The sequence below is a fragment of the Hippoglossus hippoglossus genome, chromosome 6 (assembly GCF_009819705.1).
Source record: "Hippoglossus hippoglossus isolate fHipHip1 chromosome 6, fHipHip1.pri, whole genome shotgun sequence".
NCBI lineage: Eukaryota > Metazoa > Chordata > Actinopteri > Pleuronectiformes > Pleuronectidae > Hippoglossus > Hippoglossus hippoglossus.
In genome coordinates this window covers 16,717,079-16,732,842 of record NC_047156.1, presented here as the reverse complement: position 1 = coordinate 16,732,842, position 15,764 = coordinate 16,717,079, and the positions used below count along the sequence as shown (strand labels likewise).

General features: G+C 44.2%; 1 protein-coding gene across 5 annotated transcripts in view; it reads right to left on the bottom strand.

Moving 5' to 3' along the window:
• reln (reelin) overlaps positions 1 to 15,764 on the bottom strand; it is a 99,335-nt gene that overhangs the window by 57,853 nt on the left and 25,718 nt on the right. For all 5 annotated transcript variants that reach the window (XM_034587686.1, XM_034587688.1, XM_034587689.1 and 2 more), the window contains exon 3: positions 3,808 to 3,946. In XM_034587686.1, coding sequence (XP_034443577.1) covers positions 3,808 to 3,946 — 139 coding nt within the window. The remainder of the gene's footprint in view (positions 1 to 3,807; positions 3,947 to 15,764) is intronic.

Here is a 15,764-nt window from a genome sequence, read left to right as displayed (position 1 = left end):
TCTGGAACCAGAGCTGTTGTAAAAGTGGGTGGTCACTGTTACGCTCTATACACAAGCTGTAGTTACATATAAAACACTATTTATACACAAACACACACACACATACACACACACACAAGCACGCACCCAACTGCACTGGCTGCTTTGAGGCTGTAAGTGAAGCAGAATAAAGGCAAAGAAAGGAAGAGACACACCGATGCATCTTTGCATTCACCAGAGGAAGCTATTAACCATTCTCACCTCTGCTAAGTGCAGCAAAGCATTCAGTGCACAGACATGGACTTTCATGTCTGTGCACGAAGAATCAAAAGTGGGGCACAACAGTGTTTTATGCAATCATGAAACCGTGAGTTGTTTTGTATTTTATGTGCAAGACAGGATTATCTCTTGGTCTACACTACTTGGGTCATTACTGAGAGTATCTTTTAAGGAATAACTAATAGTTGCATGTGTAATTATGGATAAAGATAAAGATATAGATAAATAACAATGTATTCTATTCATTGTCATTGAAACGTTTCCCAAAGACTAGAGTAACAACTTCAAAGTGTTTTTTTATATATAAAAAAAAAAAAAGATTAATTTTCTGTTGGTGTGTGGGTTTTTTGTGTTTGTGAGTGTGTGCTCCCTACTCCTCCACCTCCTCCTTCCTCTGTCCCTCTCCTCTCCTCCTCCAAGGCCTCCCATTCTCTTTAGGTGACAATTTACTGCCACCCAGAAAATGAGTTCTTCTGGATGTCCAAGTCACTGCACTCTATCATATCTATCATTCTCCTGCTGGTGATCTGTTACCAGGAACACTCCCACAATATCGCCCATAAAACTGCTCATCGGCCCCCATATTAATGTGGCGGCGGACCAGCTCCAGCCTTGTGAAGGACATTGGATGTCTGAGGCTTTAATTTAAACACTCATGGACACCGCTTGTGGAAAATGGTCCTTGTATCCATCAGGGCAGGGCAAGGGTAGGACATTGCATTATTTACATTTTGGACTGTCGCGACAAATGTCTTTTCATCCACAGAACTTATATTTTACTACCTTGGCTAACTTAAAACTGATAGTCCTGTCACAAAACCACAATTTATGCGATAAGTTTTGTTCATGTAAAAGAATTATTTGCAGTAGCAAACTTTGATGGACAATGGCTGTTTGCGCATCACATCTCGCCCTCAAGAGTAACAACACTGACAATGCACTGCTGGAAAATTTGATGTGGCACTAAAGGCAGCATGGTGGTGCGGTGGTTCAAATCCGTTTTCTTCAGGAACTCATGCTTTTCTCTGGGTACTCCGGCTTCCTCACACAGTCCAAACACATGCAATCTGGGGTTTGGTTAATTGGAGACTCTAAATTGACCGTAGCTGAATGGTTGTTGGTCTCTGTATGTTGCCCCTGTGATACGCTGGTGACCTGTGAAGGGTGTACCCCGCCTCTTGCCAAATGTCAGCTAGGATTGGCTCCAGCTCCCCCCCTCGACCCTCAAGGGATAAGCGGTATTGATAGTCGATGGATGGAACAAAGGTGGTCTTGGTTTTGGATAGAAAGGCCTTGCGTGTTGAATCCTCCTCTCCAGAAAAGGATACACTTGTGAAAATGGAGGCTATGTACCATAACATGGTGCAGTCTGTCTGTGTTTTTAGGCCGGAGTGTGTGCGCTGGTTTAACTACAGATGTGTGATGTGTGTCCAAAACTGTGGCATCTAGGAATGTATGTGCATGTGAGAAAAAAAAGTAGACAAGTTAATTTGTGTATGAAAGCATCTGCATGAAGTGTGTCGTGTCTGTGTGTATGTGTGTGTGTGCGTGAGTGTGTGTGAGTGCAGCAGCAACCGACTGGAGTGTGACTGGCTGACTTTGATAAGGTCAGCCACAGGGGCCCCTATTGTCATTTAGTCATGGCCCCCTGCCTGCCCCACTGTCATCAGCATTGGCACACTGCTGCTGAGTGGTTTGAACACACATACGCACATGCACAGACACACAAACACTGAGGAAAAACAGTAAATGTGTTTGCTGGCAGACAAAGAAGAGGCAGTGAATCTGTTTGGCTCCGTGGAACTCGTCTAAATGGCAGCTCCACTTCAGCAAATTCCCCAACTGAATCCTTTCCTGACACTCTGTCCATAAAAGTCTCTGTCGGATCGTCTATGGAGCCCCTCCAGGAATACACTGAGGGATTTTTACAACCCCTGCCAAAACGTTTCATTTTGTTGTGGTTTTCATGAAACACTGATGTGCAATTTGTAATGTCTTTCATGTGTTGAAAGAGGATGACTGGTGATAAAAAGAAGGGATTAGTTTGCAGTTTGATTTGACTTACCAGTCACTAAATTTATATGATGATAATAATGTTTTCATCCAGGGATTTAATTTAAAAAATACACTGAGCTGCTCCGGATATTAAAGTCTGACTAGTCAAATTTATAAAAATGCTAATATTTGTGGGAGACTTTTACTCAATGATCTTTTGCAATGCAGTGCTCAGTTGCTGTGACTTTGTGTCGGGCAGAGTTATTAGAATACTCCCCTTTCGTCTACGCTTCTCCAGCAACAGCTGCTAATTGCATTTTGACTGATTATCTGCGTCGCACTGTAAATCACCAGCCAGGAGAACGAGAGGGAAAGAGAGTTAGAGGGTGTTCCTAACAGTTAGACATGGAGAAAATGATGAAGAGTAATATAAACCAGAGTAGGAGGGGGGGGTGAGATGAGAAAGAGGACAGACCCAGGCTGCTCTCACATGTACACAGCTTCATTCTCATCTAAGTCAGTCAAACAACATGCAACCTGTACAGTGTCACTGAGACTACATCCATACTAATGTGTTTTCATTTGTCCACATGAGCGTTTCGGCTCCGTATCAGTTTTAATCCCTGTGCGTATACATGCCTGAAAACGCATATCACGTGACCTCCCATGTAGAGAGGGCATGCGCGTACCAGTGTGGACAGGAAGCCATGCCTGTGTACTCATCACGTCCTAGTGAGCTCCGCATGTTAGCATCTGTCTCATTGTAAAATGCAGAATTTAACTGCGCAACAGCTGTTAGCAAAGTCAACAGGGTCAGCAACGCTTGTAAATTATGATTCATGTTGAATGATCACGCCAAAAAGACCCAATCATCAAGAGCCTGTGAGTGTCGTGTCATTTTTTCCAAACATCTCAGCTTCTGCCCGCCCAGACTAAAACGATTCTGCAGGGTTTTCAAACTAAAACTCAACCAGCGGGGTTTCCAAACTCTCTGTTTTAGCGGCTCTAAATGTCTTGTATGGACGCCAGGCATATCTGTGACAGAGTTCATGCATTTTCAAACCATTGTAGTGGAGTGAGCTAAAAATTACAATAAAGCCCCTACTAAAAGGTTTTTGTACCACAGAGTGAAAAAGCTGCGAGTGCGTGTGTGTGCATGTGCTGTTAATTCTCAGCAGGATAAACACAAACACATTTACACCTGCCACGGCACATGTCGTGTCAGGCGAGGTAATTGGGATATAATGACCCACACTCTCTCTGTCCCTGGTTTAACCTCTGTCCAGTCAGCATGCATGCTCTCTCTGACAGGACGGCCTTTATACATCCTTTCTGCGGCTCGACAAAACACAACCCCCACCCCTGTCTCAGTCCTACAGGGTCAATACGCGGCCACGCAACATTAACAGATATTATCGTAACAGTTTTACGACTTCCATGACCATGTTAGGGTTAGACGTGCGGCAGCTGGGAAGGTCCCAGTCTCTATCGCAATATTTGTGTCTCATTCTCTCTCTCAGATACTTTCTTTTCTTCACATACACACGCACTTACAGGAAGTTGACGCAGCCTGTGCCAGGTGGTGGGGCGATCCAGACAAAGCTGAAGCTGGTGGAGGGCTGGTGGCTGACGTGGGAAGCGACGACACTGCAAACAAACTGGGTTCCAGCAAACTGACGCTCCGGCATCACTCCTGGAGAGGGGGAGAGAAAGAGTGAGACACCGAAAAATATCAGAATGTGAACCAACGTTCACAGGGCCTCCAAAACAACACTGTCTTCATCAGCTGCATTTTTAGAAAACCACCCTAAGATAAAGGATCACTAAAACAAAGGTGTAAAGGATTCAAATTCATTTACATTAAAACATTGTTTTTTGGAGCTCCCACAATAGTTCCAAACTAGCAGCCTTGTATCCACACTTGACTACATTTCTAAACACTCACAGAGTTACTTGTCTCACAAAACTGTGATGGATAAACAAACATATTTCATGCAAGTCTGTTCAGTCTGAGTTTACGTGGCACTGAAATGAAAGATTACAAAAGTGGTGCAAGATGATATGCAGAGTCAAGCTTGTCACCTTCAAAAACAATGTAATAATGCATTGGTAATACAGAGTGCATTAAGGGCAACCTCACACCTGATGTGAACCGTACAGCGTACGCATGAACCCGACCTGAGACCACTCTCTCAGTTCACACTTATCAAAGAAACTGGACTTTGGGCTCAAGGGAACTTGGTTTTAAGTAAAAGGTCCCAAATGTGAAAGCAGTCTCTATGAGGATCACCCACTGGCGTCCTGCTATTTTCTGTTTATACTTTCATTACTTCCTGCCTCACACTTACACCTTGATTCCTTTGTTTTTTTCTTCTCTCCTTTCATGTTTTTCACTGAACTCACTGGAGCCTTCTTTCCTCCCTCCCTGTGAAGCTGACACGACCTAACTCCGCTCATATTAATGAGGGTCTGTGTCCGGCTATGATTGCACCGATGGAATGACATCATGTCACACAATCTTTCCTTCATATCACAGAGGGCAAGGGCAGGATGCCACCAGACTCATCAATCACCGGGCAGACGTACAGAGCAGTTGAATAATTTACTTTAGCTGAACAGTTGTGTGGGGCGGCAGCGTGGTGCAGTGGTTAGCACTGTCACCTCACAGCAAGAGAGGTTTTGTTTGTGTGGGTTTGTGGCCAAATCTCTGGCTTTCTCCCACAATCCAAAGACAAGCAGAATGGGGTTAAATTAACTGGACACTGTGACCATAGGCGTGAATGGTTGTCTCTCTATGTTGGCCCTGCGAAAGGAAAGGAAAGGTGATGTGGATAATGGGTGGATGGATGAATAAACAGTTTTGTAGTAACTGCAAGAATCCAAACTGTGTGGAAACGAAAGCTCCTCAACTGGAGTACGCATTTGCACAGAGACTCGTGTTCCTCCCAGACAGATCATTTGGGCATTTGTTATAATTCAAAAACACGGAGTCGTTTTGTGGTCCAGTGCACATGGAGCAAACACATTCAGCCAGTTTAAAAATGTATGTGATGTCCCATCTGCTTGTATGACGACATGCTCAGAGCTGCTGCAGCGCCCCGGTGGCCGGTCGGCAAACACAGTTCTCTCCTTTCTTCACTTCTTCTCTCCTCCCCTCAGTCATCACTCACTTCACAGAAAACATAATCAGCAATGATTAATAACATCGGAGCTTTAATATCCCCTGGCTCAATGTGCAAATCAATATGCAAAGATTGTGTGTGTGTGTGTGTGTGTGTGTGTGTGTGTGTGTGTGTGTGTGTGTGTGTGTGTGTGTTGCAAATCTAATTATTTAAAGAGAAATAATTCCGCCCATTTCTGACAGTAATGAATTTGACTTCACAGATTGCATCCATAAATACACACAATGTCGGCCGCACGGTAAATGTTTCTGTTTCGGCTGTGTGTGTGTGTGTGTGTGTGTGTGTGTGTTCATTTGTTTGGGCTGCTGGAAATCCTACGTCAATGTGTATGAGTGTGCCGTGGTACAAACAAAACTAGTTATCATTGCTGCTGGATGTTTTTAGATTGAGCACCGTGCATTTATTTGACCCTGTGGCGTTTCCGAAGGCTTTCTTCGACACAGGAGTTTTTCTCATCATGTGGAGGAATATCAAACTCTTTAACCGGAGTTCAAAATGAATAATCATCAAAGCTCTGCGATTTACGGGGGGGGGGTTTCACATGGCAACTACATATTGTGACATTATGGGGAAGTGCATGCGGCGTGTGGTCCTAATGTGTCAGATTTACGAGGTGCCGAGCGAAGCAGCACCCTATACATCGCTAAAGGAGCGGCTGGTGTATAATAACAGCCTGAGACGTAATCACCCACTAATAGTCCTGCTGTTCTCCAATCACCTCGGCTGCAACCTCTCTGCGTAATGACCGCGATTTACCGCTAAGCAAACACATACACACTCGTACGGGCAAACACATATAAACACTCATTACTGTCAGGGGGTTATTGTTGTGTTGTTTGCGTGAGCAAGGTCCCCTAAGCACCCCCATCTTTACTGGCAACATACAGAAATAGCGGAACTAGTTTCTGTGCTGGTGTTTATGAAGCACTCAGGGCAGCAAGCATTGACATACCCATAGATCTTTCCTCTTTTCTCTCAACCCCCTCTGACACAAACGATTGTCATTTTCACAACAATTTCCTTTGCCACAAATTTACTGCCACAGCCAAGGCAGTCGAGACAACAATTTTGGCACTAATTGTCCAATTGTTGGTGGCAGGAGAAGAGAAGCCGAAGTGCTATGAATCTTTCTCATCACATTGCCATGGTGCAATTTGAGAATCCCTGCAGATGTGCATAAAACAAGCTTAGGTCTTGTGGCAGCCGAAAACACTCTCCGCAAAGCCGCAAAGACAAAGAGAAAGAGAGAAGGGTGTCGATCGGAGCTGAGCAGCAGACTGAGCGGAGGAGATAGCAGAAGGAGAAAGTAAAGGGCTGTGGCGATAGTGGACAGACGGACAGAAACAATGAATCACTCATTCAGAGGAGTTGTGTATGTTTACGCCGCTGTTGCCCATGAGCGAGAGAAAGAGAAAGGTGGGAACGGCACCAATGACAATTCTTATAGTACAACTCTCTGATGTTCCACAGGTTACTGTTACTCTTGCTCAAAAAGGAAATTAAACAAGTGCTGGATGAAACCAACACAGAATTTAACGTCTGAAACGGAAATTGGGCAGAACAGTATGAGAAATTTTGAAAATAAGTGAAAAAGCAGAAGACAGAAAGAGAGAAAGACAGTAATACAGAGAGAGGTAGGAGCTGATGTATGGCTGAGCAGAGAGCAGTATGGCTAGGGTAAAGATGAAAAGGCAGTCTGATGCACTCCAGGACACGGCAGCGCTGGGACTCAACACCACTCACAGAATTTCTATTCCCACTTGAAAAATACACTCAGGCGTAAAAATGCAAATAACGAAACTAGTTCCTTTCATGTCTTGCTGTGGAGAGAGGGAGCGAGAGAGAAGAAGAAAAAAATCACTATTATTCAATGAGCTCCAAATCCCAAATGTTCCAGTGAAGCAACAAGCTGAAGTGAAACCTGGAGAGAGAGAAAAAAGGAAAAACTCTGACATCCCTGGTTCTGTTCAGGGAGATGAGCAGAGAAACGGAGAGAAGAGCTCTTTTGTCACTGTGAAATGAAAATGTACAACAAAGCCTTTGCTGTATCCTTACATGCACACACACGGCAGGAGCAAAGAATAAATGAATGAACATTATTTTACTAATTTGACCTCTGAGTTCCTTTTTACAACATCTCTGGAAACTAACAGATGTGATGGATGTTAACTTTGCTTTATGTGCTTGTTTTCTTCCCTGTCGATGATTTGTGCTTCGTTTATCTCCTTCTTTCTCCGCCTCAGTCCCCTAGACCCCTCTTAAATCCTCCTGATGCAATTGTATTGATTAAAAACTACTGTTACTGGGTGATTGATATCAAGCCCAAAAAAGTAAAAGTGTATCCATATTGCACGATTAAAACCACCACGACCAAAGTGCTGAACAAGATTAAAATATGAAAATGAATCAATATAAAAATCTATTAAGTACAAAGAATAAATTGAAAATACAAACAAACATAATTAATATTTCAGATTTTTAAAATTTGCACGATAGCAGATTAAATTAATGTTTCAAACTTGAATGGAAAGCCAGTGAGAAGAAGTGGGTCTTTAGCAGTGATATTAAACATTAGGGTCTCAGCAGTTCTGATATGAATAGATAAGATGTTCCAGAGATTAGGAGCAGCCACTGCAAAGAGCTGGTCACCTTCGATTTGAGCCTAGATCTCCCAGAGGCAGAAGGTTGGTCGACCTCAGTGCTAGTGATGGAGTATGAGAGGTGCAACAATTCAATGAAATTGCTAAATGAATCCTAAAAACAAGCAGTAAAATGTTAATATAAATCCTGAATGACATTAATGTGATCAGGCTTTCTTTTTTCAGAGCTGCTGCATTTTGTTCTAACTGCAGACAACAAAGAGACAACTGCTCTACACCAGAATACAGGCAATTACAATACTCTAACCGAGAGGTGAATGAAGAATCATTCATGAGAATGAAATAAATATTTAAAAGTTTTGTTTTTAATGGGCACATTTTCTGATTAATCAGCTCTGACTGTTGGTTCTCCATATATGGACTTGTTATCACACAATCAGCCACGCGCACAACTCACCTACTGAGCTGACAGTGCCTACAGATGTAGCTGCAGCCCAAATGCCACCGGTCATGCATTCATGCTGCATGTTAGATAAATATCATCAGAGGCCGCTTCTGATTCAGTTAGCAGCCACAGGGGGATCTTGGAGGGCTGTTGCAACCACACACACCCATAGTCAAATAAAAGCATACAAATACACGCACACTCACACACAAACACAGTTCTTTGACATGCAGATTGGGCACTTATGAGCTGTCGGCAGTGATTAATGGCAAAGAGAATGACCTGCTAACTCCCACGGTATGACTGGGCAAAGCATGTTTCATAAATATGGACACACACAAGCGCACGCACGCACGCACGCACGCACGCACGCACACACACACACACACACACACACACACACACACACACACACACACACACACACACACACACACACACACACACACACACACACACACACAGACACAGGAAATGGGTGTGTCTGGATTTTAAGGGTCACATGTTGGTTGTAGGACCGTCACCCCGACATCAATCTCTGCTGGTAATTGCGCTGCATTTTTAAAAGCACCACATAAAAAGGAAGCAGGAAGTTCACCACCTCTTATTTATTCATATTCAGTCTCCAGTAACAAAGACTTCAACACATTGTTTCCCCTCCCGTCTGGTCTCGCTTTTAAATATGCAAACACTTCAATTCACATCTGTCTGCGTACTTTAACATTTTTAACATCTATCTCTGTTTAGACAGTGCCATTTTTATCCGTCTTCATATCTCACTTTGCAAAGCTAATGAGCTTTTCAGCAGCCAAGCTCAAAACAAGTCAAATAGATGGAGTGAGAATTCTCCCTGATGGAGCAGATGGGCAATCGGTGGCTCAGCCTGGCAGTGACTTCACACTGTAGGACCAGCAGGAGCCGGTCTAACTGGCATTAGAACTGATAGATAGGCTCTGTGGCAGGGCTGAGTCTGTTCGAGAGGCACCATTCAAATTGATGTGCACATTTACTCTGAATCATTCAGAGTTTATGCACACCATTTGACATCTGGTCAGCACCAACTAGCTACTGGAATCTGCGGTCATCACACAACTGTCCTTCAGCAACGTCTGGCTCTGGAGCAACCGGAAATTAGTAGTTTGCAGAAACTGTCTGTTTGATTTAACTATATCACTTTCTGTGGTTTTAAGATGATTTCAAGAAAATTACACATGTTTTTCCATCTAGATTACTGATTTGCTCTCACTGTTGCTACGGAAAAGCAACAAGCAACTGCTGAAAAGAAGGTGTTGGGAAAATACATTTCAGTCCCTGAAGGCAGGAGGATTCTGGGTGCTTGTCTTCTACCAATACATGTCCTACACTGGTCCAGCTTTCCCTTTACTGGAGCAGTTGTTAATAACGAACTCATGTACGCTTTTATTGCTAGAGAGCATGCACACAGAACCACAAACACAGCCCAACATGATTGTGTATGTTTGCACAAATGCGGAGAAGAACAACCACAAGTCTATTATTAAAATGCATAGCAGTTTGCTCGGAGCGTACTGTGGTGTAAGGAGATTAGGCTATTTGATTTTTGTCGAGTTAATTCATGTTTGTCAGCAATCACTGTATACTTTTTGATTAAAAATTGAAAAGTGGGTCTCATTTAAAGAGCACAGATTAAAGTGTGTGTGTGTGTGTGTGTGTGTGTGTGTGTGTGTGTGTGTGTGTGTGTGTGTGTGTGTGTGTGTGTGTGTGTGTGTGTGTGTGTGTGTGTACATTTACCCACTTAGCTCAGACTAAGAAATTCAAAGTATACCACCCCAGATCATTTGGGGAGCAGGCCCATTAAAGACTCATATTTCATGTGGTAATTCCTAAAATCTGTCATAAAGCTATTGGAGCATTAGCATGTGTTATTAAAAGCCGGTGAATGTATGGGAATCTGTCAGCAGCCATAATAATGCCCCTGTCAGCATGTTTCAGGAAAAGGCCACACAATGGCAACATAAATGATACATCACAACAGCACTGACAGCCTAAGTAGGGACCCCATACGCTTTGTGCTGCTGAATGATCCCATGCTATGTGTGTGTGTGTGTCCGTGTGCATGTGTTTGTGTGCGCCTGTTGTATTTGCATTTCTTCCCAACGCCATCTTCGGCTGGTCAGCCGGACCACTGCAGGGTCTCGAGACGCATGACAACCTGACTCCGATCGGCCATTGGCTGAAACGGACGTCCATCTTAGCATCTGCCAATCACGATGCCATGGAGACAGGTTGGCAGCGTTGCGGTGGTGGCAGGGGTCCGAAACAGCATTGCCAGGAGAAAGCTGTGCGATAATATGGGTGGTGAAAGATGCCAGTGGCCAAGGGGGGAAAGGGGGATAAGAGACTGTGGGAAAAAGTGAGGGGGAGAGCTTTGCCACTTGAATAAAAAAGTGTCGACGCTATAAGTATGTGAACAATGGGAGACTTACGGGCATGTGTATATGTGTACATTCATATAATGTTTCAGGAGTCCATTAAATTGAATGTTCTATGAAAGAAACAATTTGTGTTTTTAAAAATTCTATGTATTAATGCCCTTGCTCTAAGAACCCGACCAATTTCTGTCCATATGCACACATTAGGAGAACAATTACTCTTTCATTTAGGCTTTCATTGTATCTCACAGCAGCCATCATCCATCATCCATAAACTGCTGAGGACAAGGCCACACACACACACACACACACACACACACACACACACACACACACACACACACACACACCATGCCCCATACATGTTGCATCTATCAACACCAGTAACTGAAAACTAAAAGACTGAAGAAAATAACGCTAATAGCTTTAACCTGCTTACTGCTTTCTTTCAGTGCTCAGGAGCTACAAGCCACACAAGCATGAATGATAAATGGAATATAGGCGCACCAGCGCAGCATAATGTACCCTCCTGAACTAATGTGTCATAATTGAAATGAATGTTGTTCTGAATCAAACAAGTGTTGTGTGTTTTTGAGTCTCACAGTCTATGATAGATGAGACTTCTACTTCTCTGCACAGGCACACAATCCATCTCAGAGGCACACTCACAGACTCGCTAACTAATATACGGTATAATGTACCCAAGGCATATGCATACGTGAGGTCCGACAAGAAACAAGATTACTCGGATGATAAGACATTTTGAAAAAAAGTAAGTAGTTTATCAATTAAATGGTCTGTTTGTAAGTTTTTGGGATTTCTACGTAGCCAGCTGCTTACTTAAATGTACAATATGGGTCCCTTTATCGAAACAATAACGAAAGTTTGATGACGTCAGAAAGCAGGGCGGGATCATGGGAATTGCTGTTCAATCATTTATTGTCCCATAATCCTCTTTACTGGGAGAGCTTCAGGGACGGAACGTGCAGTAAACAGCAATGGGTGATCATGATCCATTACAAGTGACCGATACAAACTGTAGAAGGAAAACACTTCCTATTGGCTAACAGGCTAGCACCTTGCTTTTCCTTCATTACTACGTTATTTGCCTCGGAAGTAATAGCAGAAATGGACTAAGCCACGGGTACAGAGGATTAGACGCAATTTACAATGGCCAAAATTAAACATCCCGTCACACTGAATAAAATTGCGGATCTCTCTGGGTTTGAACATTGTTGGAAAAATTTTTGTTAATGTAAGTACACTAGTCAACAACATATGTAACATTAGTCAAACTATAAAGGATCTTTATAAGAGATAATTTGGGTAATATTTTAATCATCTTCATTTTCTCTTCCAAGTAAATGTGACAAAATGCAGGATTAGTTTAAGAACTGTTCGATCATCTAGGAGGATCGTGTTACATTATCAGAACTCAGAAATTAATTAGGTAAGCACATTGTTATTATCATTGAAAGGAAGGATGGCAAAGATTCAGAAAATAAGACCCAAAAACAATTTCCCTTTCCCCCCATATTTTTGCTGAGAAACAGGAGCCTGTTTAAAAGTGGGTTCAGTCCTCATTGTGTATATTGTTATGTTAACCATCAGGGTGAAGTGTTGCTGAAAGCTGGAGCGACATAGCCAGGCCTGCTGAGTAGGTAGTGGTGTGAGGTCTGTGGAGCAGCACCCAGTGGAGGACAGCCAGCTCGGTGCCTCAGGAGAAGCTTACCATACTGGGTGGCAAAGTCACTACACTTCCTTTTTCCCTCATCTCTAGAGTCCTTGAGCACCGTTTTCTTCTTCCATCATCCATCCATCCATCCATCTATCCATCTATATGTCTATTCATCAGCGAAAGCCCATGAGCAGCTGCCTTCTGTGGGTATGTGTCATTGTAGCTTGGCAGGAACACACCACAGCTTCACCGGCAGGCGCCAGGGCTAATTTGATTTTTAATTCAACACGACTCCTCGGCTAATAGTTTGAGCTGAGGATTAATTAATCTGATTTGACTTGTGCTAATTTCTTGCACCCACGTCCCTGCTCTCCACCCGTCAATGCAACAAACAAACTGGTGAGGCCGAGGTCTTGCAGGCTCTGTCACACACACACACACACACACACACACACACACACACACACACACACACACACACACACACACACACACACACACACACACACACACACACACACACACACACACACACACACACACACACACACACACACACACACACGTTGAGCATGAGGGACTTAGACCCGGGGCGACAGGTGAGGAGCCAGTGGAGGCCTTGGGAAAGCGAGGCATGGCGTCTGTGCTGCATTTGCATGCATGTGTAATTACACACTGTGTGTGTGTGTGTATCTAAATGTGTGTTTACGGAGGAGGCTGGAGCTGAGCCTGGTCTGACAGAGGAGTGCTGGGAGGCAGCGAACTAATCACGGCAACAGCCTGGCTCTCGTAAGGAGGGCGAAACATAGAGAAGGTCACCAACTATTTTCACTGCCAAAATATGGGTCAGATTGGATCTGGGTGAGTTGCTGAAAGATAACTTGTGTATAATGCAAATAAAAATGGCAGTGGAGCATTCTCATTCTTCTCTGAGGCTTTTAGAGAGTAGAGAGCCCCGATCCAGTCAAGGCCCAACAGGGACAAACCAGGAGAGCTACTAAACTTCCTCATCTCACAGAGTCAGAGAGAGGGAGAGAGCACTTCTAATACTCTCTGTAAGGGAACTTTAAAAATGAATAGACCTCAGAGTGCAGCCTGGATGGCATGCACCTTGTGGAGAAGACTTTAAAATCACTCTCTCTCTCAGTTTGCTCACCAAGCACACAGATGCCCACACACACTTGCACGGTGCATGTGGAGGTATAGGGAATATGGAGTTTTATATCACAACAGAACAAAGATTAATTTCAAAGTCAGCTTGCCTCTGTGTTGAAATGATGCAAACCCACTGGTTTTCACAGAAATGTGTCAAACTGAGCAGTCTTTGAGTCAAAGCTCTCTCTGTCTTTATTCTATCTTTATTCCTCTCTCCTCTCTCGTTCTCTCTGGCATGTAACCAACCTCTCTGCACGGCAGAAAATAACATTGCTTTGCTCAAGAGAGGCCACACATGGGAGAAACAGCCTACGCCTGCTGCTCTCTCCTGCAGGATAAAAAAAATATATAAAATAGAAATAAAAAAATAACACTGCCCAACAGCTCAAACACCACTTTGAAATCTCTATCAGAGGGAGTCCATCTTTTGCTTCGTCCTATCCCCGCTCTCTATGTCACCCTGGACCTTTTTTACCATACATTGGGATGCAAAAAGTACAGAGGAGAAAGGAAAAAGCACTCAAATGCTCAGCATGTGCATCTGTGTGCTCTCACAAACATCGACATACACACACACACACACCTTGATGCACAGACACAAATGCGCACATGCAAGAACATAGTCACACACAGTGAACACTACATGCACATAGAAATGTAAGCGCTCCTAGCGAAGCTGTGGGAGTTCAAAGAAGGTACTATGTTTTCCAAGAGAGCTGGTGCGAAGTGAACCAGTAAATTCCCAGCAGCAGGGCTCCAGCAGGTCGACAGTACCATCGCACCTGAGAGGCTCGACCTGTGCTGGTGGGTTGTATGGCCAACACTAATGCACTTGTTCAGAGTCTGTTGTGGCTCTGCCTTAAATTAATAATGGAATATGTTGCTTTCTGTTTGAATTCTTTGAAGGTGGTTTTGCTTTTGTGCTTCTCAAGAGGCGTTTGCACATGGAAAGAAGCTGCATGACTTTTCATGCATAATTGCCCAAGCGTTCCTCTGGACTCTGAGAGACACCCAAATGTTTAGCCACCTGTTAGCAGCCACCCGGCAGTGTGATATGGGAGTGGGAGAGGCAGAAGTAAGGCCCGGTCCAGAGGGCGCGAGAGGGGTGTGGGAGCCTTGTGCCAGCAAAGCATGGAGATTTACAGCGAGCCCGGCCAGCTGATCTGGAGTCTGATCTAATACTGTGCCGCAGAGAACACAAATCACCTCCCATACATAACCCTGCCCCTGACAACTCATTTCATCTTCTGCACTAATGAATTCATCATCAGGAGGGATCTGCCTCTTGGTGCCTGAGCCCTGAGCAGAAAAGGAGTAATGGCTTAGATAAGTCATCATCATTATTATCAACATCAACAACCACCACCACAGCCCCACCTTGCCTCCGCTCAGCTAATAGTTCAGGAGCAACAGTTTAGAACTGTGCAGTGTCCTTGACAGTTTTGCAACAGGGGGAACTTTGGCAGTGTTCAAGGTTATTTTGCGGATGTGAGGGGGGAATGTGTCGCAGATGCGCATTCCGAGTGTGAGAATCAGCATGAGTATGCATATGTCAATGGAATTTGAATACGTTGTGGTATGAGTGGATAAGTCAGGGAGTGTGAGAGCTCTTATGGTAGCAAGCAAGTGTGCATGTATGTGTGTATGCATGCGTTTGTATGAGGGAGTCTAAGCGGCGCAGTCAGGGAGCTGTCAGCTGAGAGCCAGGGAGCAGGCTGATCACAGGGATGCAGGGTGTTTGAAGTCTCCCAGGGACTGACAGCTTCTCTCCCCATGGGAACCTCTTCCCTTGCCCCTTCTCTCCTCCCTGCAACACCCTTTCTTTATATCATTCCTCTCCATGCTCCATCTCTCCCCCTGCACAGAATCTCTTTCTAAATATTTCTTCATCCCATTGATGGGGGGGGGGGGGGGGGGGGGGGGGTATGCGGAGGCACACTCGTGCTCTCCCGGGACTGTTTGAGAAAAACGCACAGGTTCCAAAACAAGGCTTTGTTCAGGAGGAGGTAGCGTGTCTCTGTAAATACTGACATGATGAGC